Source organism: Gadus morhua, chromosome 2 (genome assembly GCF_902167405.1).
Source record: "Gadus morhua chromosome 2, gadMor3.0, whole genome shotgun sequence".
NCBI lineage: Eukaryota > Metazoa > Chordata > Actinopteri > Gadiformes > Gadidae > Gadus > Gadus morhua.
In genome coordinates, this window is record NC_044049.1 from 24861792 (window position 1) to 24870915 (window position 9124).

General features: G+C 47.8%; 1 protein-coding gene across 6 annotated transcripts in view; it reads left to right on the forward strand.

The window, feature by feature from the left end:
• The window catches only part of LOC115533538 (transmembrane protease serine 9), a 38081-nt gene extending 29297 nt beyond the window's left edge, over positions 1–8784 (forward strand). For 4 of the 6 annotated variants that reach the window (XM_030344084.1, XM_030344098.1, XM_030344118.1 and 1 more), the window contains 12 exons: positions 1493–1652; positions 1780–2048; positions 2568–2701; positions 3016–3283; positions 3696–3855; positions 3983–4251; positions 4651–4784; positions 5099–5366; positions 5873–6041; positions 6483–6739; positions 6911–7008; positions 8284–8784. In XM_030344084.1, the coding sequence (XP_030199944.1) occupies positions 1493–1652; positions 1780–2048; positions 2568–2701; positions 3016–3283; positions 3696–3855; positions 3983–4251; positions 4651–4784; positions 5099–5366; positions 5873–6041; positions 6483–6739; positions 6911–7008; positions 8284–8562 (2465 nt within the window). In that variant the 3' untranslated portion in view covers positions 8563–8784. Of the gene's footprint in view, positions 1–1492; positions 1653–1779; positions 2049–2567; positions 2702–3015; positions 3284–3695; positions 3856–3982; positions 4252–4650; positions 4785–5098; positions 5367–5872; positions 6042–6482; positions 6740–6910; positions 7014–8283 lie in introns of all 6 variants that reach the window. The other 2 variants (XM_030344092.1, XM_030344104.1) reach the window with 2 other exon arrangements.
• The last annotated feature ends 340 nt before the right edge of the window (positions 8785–9124 follow it).

Below are 9124 nucleotides of genomic sequence, written 5' to 3' on the forward strand. Positions count from 1 at the left end.
GAGTGGTCTTACAGGAATTTAGTGACCAGGAATCCTCGAAGGTCCATTTGTGAACTACATCAGCTGCCGTCTCTCTAAGTTAAGAAGTATTTTAACGTTCTGCCTGCAAAAGTACTACTAGTAGCCTACTCATTAACAGTTACCTCGGACGCGCGCGGACACTACGATACGCGAACACGTCATTATTAAACACCCATGTCCCGTCGCTTAGCAACCGGACACGCTTACCGGACTACTTTTACGGAGTGATAACAAAGACGTGAATCAGGCAATAAATCCACTTTCCTTGACAGCGGTGAAGTTCGGTGTGCTTGAAAGTACAGACGGAGCTCAGTGGACCAATTAGAACTACTGCGGCTGCTCTAAGTTAAACCCCAATCTATTCGGAATAAGTGCATACATGGCGATTAAAACGGACTACACCACCTCTTCTATTCGGCATAGAATCTATGCCGAACAGATAATTGTATTCCGAATGAGGCATATACATGACCATTTTCTGTTCCGCATAGAAATCTATGCGGAACAGATGTGATCATGTCAACGCGGCTACTGACACTTGACGAGGGGGTTTACTCGTTGTGCCCTGTAATTATGAGCCGGTGCCCGATTTCAACCCGACATTTGTTACTTAGGTCTACCCTGCTAAACATGTATAATATATATCAATATATATAATGCATAGAACGCCGGTCACTATCGGGAAAATAAGCCCCGACAGGGCGGACAGGCGACCGACGCGCAGCGGAGGTGAATTGCTTCACCCTGAAGGGGCTTATTTTAGATAATGACCGGCGACGTTCTATACATCATCCCGCTTATTACAAGGCTACTTGCCAAGACGAAAAAATAACTTCACATGGTGTGTCTTTTTACAATTTATTCGTTAGCAGCATTCGTAGTGTTGATCAGCAGAGAAATAGTCCTTCAAAGACGTTGACGTTGCTTGGCAAACGAAGACGCTGGGGTTGACAAGTTACCGGACTATCTATGCAAGTGAACGGAGCGTTCCACGGCATTGAGAAGACCCGTGTAATAAAGGCCCATAATATTTCTGTTTATGGCATATATTTCTCCTCAGAATAGGCCAATAAAGCAATGATTTAAAAAAATGAGTGCGAATGGAAATTATTGCGGCCGGCAAAAAATTATCGCTCATTTTAATTTATCGCGCAATTAATTGATTTATTGCATATCGCGACAGGCCTACTAGAGTGTGGAGGTAAAACTATCATTTGGTCATCTATGATGGACTGTTATTCTGACATTATTCTGACTGTTATTCTGACATACCAATGATCAATTCCCCCTAAGCCAGTAATACATATATTTAAGTAACAAAATACACAGAAAAACCAACTAGAATTTACTGGATTACTTCCCTTGACTAAAGCATTGGGTCGCGGCTCGGCTAAAGCTGCAAGGTTTCGATTTCAGCAGCAGGCGTTCAAGAGAACATTGTTCCTTCTCTGATACCTTGAACCTTTTTCAGTATGTGGTTGGGCTCCTCTCAACACCAAGATCGTTGGAGGAGTGGATGCTGCTCCGGGCACCTGGCCCTGGCAGGCCAGTTTGCAGAGGTTTGGCCACTTCTGTGGGGGGTCTCTGATCAACAATCTGTGGGTGCTGACCGCTGCCCACTGCTTCACCACGTAACGTCAATCTTCTACATCCGGCAATAGCCAAAACATGTTCCTCATCTCTGGTTCGTCAACAACTCGATGAACATTAATTTCAGACGAACGAGACTAACGGTGACGTTTTTTCCTTTCCGATCAGAACTGACACGACAGGATTCACGGTCTTCCTGGGCCGTCAGGACCAGGCGGGCAGCAACCCCAACGAGCTGTCCCGGACCATCTCCAGGATTGTCTGTCACCCCGATTACAGTGGGTCCACCAACGACAACGACATCTGCCTGCTGGAGCTCTCCTCGGCTGTCACCTTCACAGACTACATCGCACCCGTCTGCCTGGCCGCGGACGGAAGCACTTTCAACAGCGGCATCATCAACTGGGTCACTGGCTGGGGCACCACCTCGTTTGGAGGTGGGTCTTCTTCTTCTGGCGTATGTTCTTAGACCTTCAGCTCTGTTGAGGCGAGCCAGTCCGGCATTCTAGTGTCAAGGTCATTAAGAACAAGTTCGCCGTTCGGGGGATGGTTCTTTGGGCATGCGGCTCAGAAGTAATAGCTGGTTGGCGCCAGGTACCCGGAAGGTTAAAAGTTTGATCCCCGGCTCCTCCTAGTTGAGTGTCGAGGTGTCCCTGAGACAAGACACCTCACCCTAACTGCTCCCGACGAGTTGGCTGTCGCTCGCCTTGCATGGTTGACACCGCCGTCGGTGTGTCAATGTGTGCATGAATGGTTGAATGTTAGGCCACATTGTAAAGCGGCCACAGTGGCCACTGGTTAGACATACGTTATATGAGTGGGGTCTCCGCACTTGCACTGTGCACTGTCAGACCCACTGAGGGGGTCGATACGACCGTAAATCAAGTCGTTTCACACAGCAGGGCCCCAGCATGAGCTGCATTTTCAAAGTCGCGTTTCATTCCTTCCATTCATAGGTTCAGCCGCGGACATCCTCCAGGAAGTGGACCTGCCAATAGTGGGCAACAGGGAGTGTGACTGCAGCTATGGCCGAATCACCAACAACATGATCTGTGCTGGATTGTCGGCTGGAGGGAAGGACTCGTGTCAGGTAACTGTTAAACAGTCATGTTTTGAGAGGAGCTCCCTAGACTAGATTAGATTCAACTATTTTTGTTCTGGACAACAAAATGCAGTTTAGCATGCAAAAATAATTCATTAGGTGAGGCAGGAGGGATGACATAGTGAGTTAGGCCATATAGCGCACGAAAAAGTCATTAGTGAAAAACAAAACGTACCCCACCAATTCAGCATCAGACACCCAAAGCACAACACTAATCATAAAGGACCTGGCAATGACTCTGACTTCATGCAGTTTGAGGTATTTGGCTAACCCATCGTGGCTTTGATCCTCTTCCCCTAAAGGGTGACTCTGGTGGTCCTCTTGTAGGCAAACAGGGTGTGCAGTGGGTCCAGTCGGGAGTGGTGAGCTTTGGTCGAGGATGTGCCTCGCCCAACTTCCCTGGAGTATACGCCAGAGTATCCGAATATCAGGCTTGGATCAACGGTATCATCACCACCAACCAGCCCGGCTTCGTTGACTTCCGATCCGCGGGAATCAACAGCGACGCCACCTTCAACTGTGGCGACCCTCCATCCGGCCCAGTCACCGCCTCACCGACCGCCCCCGCACGTAAGTGGCCTTTTGTCTCCATATGTGGACAATGAGGGTGTTGGATCCTTTTGTCTCCATCTGTGGACATGAGGGAGTTGGATACTCGGTCTTTGTTGACACACGTCGCAGTGGTACCCTAGTGATATGCTAGAGTGTGGAGGTAAAACTATCATTTGGTCATCTATGATGGACTGTTATTCCGACATTATTCTGACTGTTATTCTGACGTACCAATGATCAATTCCCCCTAAGCCAGTAATACATATATTTAAGTGACAAAATGTACAGAAAAACCAACTAGAATTTACTGGATTACTTCCCTTGACTAAAGCATTGGGTCGCGGCTCGGCTAAAGCTGCAAGGTTTCGATTTCAGCAGCAGGCGTTCAAGAGAACATTGCTCCTTCTCTGATACCTTGAACCTTTTTCAGTATGTGGTCGGGCTCCTCTCAACACCAAGATCGTTGGAGGAGTGGATGCTGCTCCGGGCACCTGGCCCTGGCAGGCCAGTTTGCAGAGGTTTGGCCACTTCTGTGGGGGGTCTCTGATCAACAATCTGTGGGTGCTGACCGCTGCCCACTGCTTCACCACGTAACGTCAATCTTCTACATCCGGCAATAGCCAAAACATGTTCCTCATCTCTGGTTCGTCAACAACTCGATGAACATTAATTTCAGACGAACGAGACTAACGGTGACGTTTTTTCCTTTCCGATCAGAACTGACACGACAGGTTTCACGGTCTTCCTGGGCCGTCAGGACCAGGCGGGCAGCAACCCCAACGAGCTGTCCCGGACCATCTCCAGGATTGTCTGTCACCCCGATTACAGTGGGACCACCAACGACAACGACATCTGCCTGCTGGAGCTCTCCTCGGCTGTCACCTTCACAGACTACATTGCGCCCGTCTGCCTGGCCGCGGACGGAAGCACTTTCAACAGCGGCATCATCAACTGGGTCACTGGCTGGGGCACCACCTCGTTTGGAGGTGGGTCTTCTTCTTCTGGCGTATGTCCCTAGACCTAGTCCTGAGTGTCGAGGTGTCTCTGAGACAAGACACCTCACCCTAACTGGTCCTGACGAGCTGGCTGTCGCCTTGCATGGTTGACCCCGCCGACGGTGTGTGAATGTTTGCATGAATGGTTGACCAAATTGTGAAGCGCTCTTAGTGGCCACTGGTTAGAAATGCGTTATATATATGCAGACCATGTACCATTTAACTAGTTAACATGTGTGCCACAGTTTAGAGTGGGGTCTCTTCACTTGCATTGTGCACTGTCAGACCCACTGAGGGGGTCGATACGACCGTAAATCAAGTCGTTTCACACAGCAGGGCCCCAGCATGAGCTGCATTTTCAAAGTCCCGTTTCATTCCTTCCATTCATAGGTTCAGCCGCGGACATCCTCCAGGAAGTGGACCTGCCAATAGTGGGCAACAGGGAGTGTGACTGCAGCTATGGCCGAATCACCAACAACATGATCTGCGCTGGATTGTCAGCTGGAGGGAAGGACTCGTGTCAGGTAACTGTTAAACAGTCATGTTTTGAGAGGAGCTCCCTAGACTAGATTAGATTCAACTATTTTTGTTCTGGACAACAAAATGCAGTTTAGCATGCAAAAATAATGCATTAGGTGAGGCAGGAGGGATGACATAGTGAGTTAGGCCATATAGCGCACGAAAAAGTCATTAGTGCAAAAAAAAACGTACCCCACCAATTCAGCATCAGACACCCAAAGCACAACACTAATCATAAAGGACCTGGCAATGACTCTGACTTCATGCAGTTTGAGGTATTTGGCTAACCCATCGTGGCTTTGATCCTCTTCCCCTAAAGGGTGACTCTGGTGGTCCTCTTGTAGGCAAACAGGGTGTGCAGTGGGTCCAGTCGGGAGTGGTGAGCTTTGGTCAAGGATGTGCCTTGCCCAACTTCCCTGGAGTATACGCCAGAGTATCCGAATATCAGGCTTGGATCAACGGTATCATCACCACCAACCAGCCCGGCTTCGTTGACTTCCGATCCGCGGGAATCAACAGTGACGCCACCTTCAACTGTGGCGACCCTCCATCCGGCCCAGTCACCGCCTCACCGACCGCCCCCGCACGTAAGTGGCCTTTTGACTCCATCTGTGGACAATGAGGGTGTTGGATCCTTTTGTCTCCATCTGTGGACAATGCGGGTGTTGGATCCTTTTGTCTCCATATGTGGACAATGAGGGTGTTGGATCCTTTTGTCTCCATCTGTGGACAATGAGGGTGTTGGATACTCGGCCTTTGTTGACACACGTCGCAGTGGTAACCTAGTGATATGCTAGAGTGTGGAGGTAAAACTATCATTTGGTCATCTATGATGGACTGTTATTCTGACATTATTCTGACTGTTATTCTGACACACCAATGATCAATTCCCCCTAAGCCAGTAATACATATATTTAAGTAACAAAACATACAGAAAACCAACTAGAATTGACTGGATTACTTCCCTTGACTAAAGCATCGGGTCGCGGCTCGGCTAAAGCTGTAAGGTTTCTATTTCGTAAGCATTACAATGTTTGTTGACCTCTTCCATTTCTGCCTTCTTTGGCCCACCCCTGATGGTCCCTGGTTCCAGCGTTGACGTGCGGCAGCGCCCCCATGAACACCCGTGACAGCAGGGGGCTGGTGCAGTCCGCCGGCGTGTGGCCCTGGATCGCTAGCCTGCAGGTCAATGGTACGCACATGTGCGGCGGCACCCTGGTGACTGCGGATGCCGTCCTGGGCGACGCCTCGTGCTTCACCATGTAGGTCTGCTTGTTGCGTCTGTCTTGACGATGAGGCTGTACGACGTGTGTTCTGTGTATGTTGCTCTTTGTGTTTTTTTCCGAGCACAACCATGTATCAATCCTTTTTTACAGTTGTTATTACAGAATTTTACATTTTACAAAGAGGGGGGAATATTTCACACCTGACAATAATAATCCCTTACCCCTTACTATCACTCAATGGTTACAGTCATTCGTCGTCCACACATTTATCAAGCGGTGTACAACTTATTTGCATGAATCAGTGTTCAAAAACGCACGTATCAATCCTGAGATATAAAAATAGGTGTGCCGTTGTTGTCGAGTGACAAGCCTATCTGCACCGTGATCCAATTGGATCGGGGTTTCTTTTACATGACGATATCCTGTTTCAAATGGCCGTCGATCCCTCACCCTTGTGGTTTCCCTCCCTTCACTTAGGTACCCCAATGCCTCCTATTGGACGGTTGAGTTGGGCCGCCGGAATCTGAAAAGCCTCAACTCCTTCAACATGACCCTGGGGGTGAAATCCATCACCCTCAGCAATCTCACCGGAGACAACATCGCTGTGCTCATGCTGTCCAGTCCACCGAGGCTCTCGGACTACATCCAGCCCATCTGTCTGGACCAGGGGATGGGCAGCTTCCTGAACAACACTGACTGTTGGATGGCAGGCTGGGGCATGGGCCAGGGAGGCGGTGAGGACCCCCATCCACAGCGCACCCCCTTCTAGTGTCAACAAGGCTTTTTGTTACAAAATCGGATCATTGATTGTAGTTCTACTAGCTCTTTGTTTCACTCACTAAGCGTGGCTTTGTATATTGTCCAAACGGTTTAGTTGACCGTGACTTTCTCTGACCTGACCGCAGCCCAAGAAACCCTGCAGGAGTTCAACACCACGGTGGTGGGTTGTAGCAACACGTCATCCAGTGACTACATCTGCACCGAAGCGCTGACTGTGAGACAGGTAAGGAAAGGACAACAGTTCAGAATCCTGTTCATGGCTCACAATCAGTGGCGGTGGGTCAATAGAGGGCACTAGGGCGCCGCCCCTCCGTGAAGTATTCACTTGAATATATCTGCCAACTATTCATCAACTATTATCAATACGTAACAAATCAACAAAAATACATAGCGTTTATCCTCGTTTAATTGTGTGATATACTTGTCACTGCCAGCAACCATTTAAATGCGTCTGAACGTCAGTGATTTGGGCTAGGCTAGTTATTGGTCTTTCGACATAAAGCCTTCCTCCAAGTCAGGGGCGCCGGCTACGTTGAAGTCAATGAAAGCTTGCTTACCTTTTGCTGTCTATCAAGCAGAGACAGCTTTTCATTGGCGCCAGAAAAAAAAAAAAATTTGCCCTCGGGTCCCATCAGTGTGCGCCCCAGGCCAATGGTATTGCTTTTCTTTTTTGTTATCACCTCATGATTGGACAATTCAGCGTATCAATCAAATAGGCTACCTCCCACAGCAGCATTTCGCACAACACAACTACATGTAGAGAGGAGATAGATTGCGGCATATAAACAAAATGAAGCAACTGTCCCATATTTCTAATTGCATTTGAAGTAGACATTGATTTTCACAAAAAATGGACGCTATATGACAGTGATCATGATTTGTCTCAATATCAGAATAACAACAATGGGTAAAATAGCAATGGCTGGTTGAATGGCCATGAAGTAGGTCTGTATATGCAGTGTAAGCTTGTCCAGGCCCTGCAAGTCAGGATGTAGGCTATGAATCTGAATGAAAAGTAGGTAAATAGGTAGTGGCCATCCCCAAAATGCACCAGAATACAGGAAATCAATTCTGACCCACTGTCTATAACTGTGCCCCACCGACATTTTTGATCACTAGCCGCCACTGCTCACCATGCCATAATGTATGTTCAAGATTTACATCATAGCCGTTTGCCTTGGCATAATGCCTAAGTCATATTTTAAAGTTCATTGTGTATTTAGCGTAAAAAGTTAGAAGATATAGATATAAGATATAGCCAATGAGGCCCAGTGAATCAGATATCACAATTTGGCCAAAATATGACTTAAATATGGCAATCATGCCCTGATGCTAACGATATGTGAGAATTGTGCATGATTTGTCATTGGTAGGCTACATTCATATCTTACAGTCCTTTTCAAGCAAGGGGTGGACACATGTTGGTGCTCTGGAGTTAGTTTAGAGGGCTGTGTGTGGCTAGGTGCCGGTGGGGATGACAACGTGTGTTTGGTTTCAGGGTGACGCCGGAGGCCCCCTGATGTGCAAGAGCGGCAACTCTTGGACCCAAGTGGCCGGGCTTCCCAACGTCATGGGCAACAGCAGCATGGTGCGCTCAGAGAGAGCCGCCGACCAGTCCGTGTTCACCTCCACAGCGCGATTTGCTAGCTTCCTGAAGGAAACTCTGGGGAGTCTTCCGTCCCCCACACCCACCACCAGTCACGCGTCAGACGCACGCTTCTCCATGTCCTACCTCCTCCTCCTCTCCTCCATCTACCTCTTCTCTGCGCTGGTCTAGAGGCAGTGTGGCCTGGAAGGGCTCGACTCCGGTTTATATTCACGTTGTTTGGATCTCATGGAGGGAAGTATGTGATCATGTAAAGAAACGATCACACAGCGTCTTGTTGCTGGAGTCGGTGGAGTCTCATCTTACACATGATATATATAGTTTGTGTTGATCGTATTACCTTTTTGCTCTGCATGTGAAGGTGCAGAGTTATAAATACATATCTCTTTTTGATATGTGCTTCTTATTTTGTTTGGGGTTGGAATTGTCTTTCATTTAGCTAGCAATGGTTAGGAGAGACTAAAGGTTGGGAATGTAATTACTAGGGATGTGAAGAATGTGTCGACTCAACGGTCGATTCTCGACTCGTGCTCTAAACGACTCTAAAAATAGACTCTTTTTTTTACTTTTTTTTTTTTTTTTTTTACATACAAACTGCTTCAATGTCCTTTGCAAAACATTGTAACCCATTTCTGCTTTCAAAATAACCAATTAATCAAAATACAATAAATCCTTCTCTTTTTTTTCAAATGGGAGACGTAGCTGTGTTGTTTTTCTAACGGTCACTTCTGTT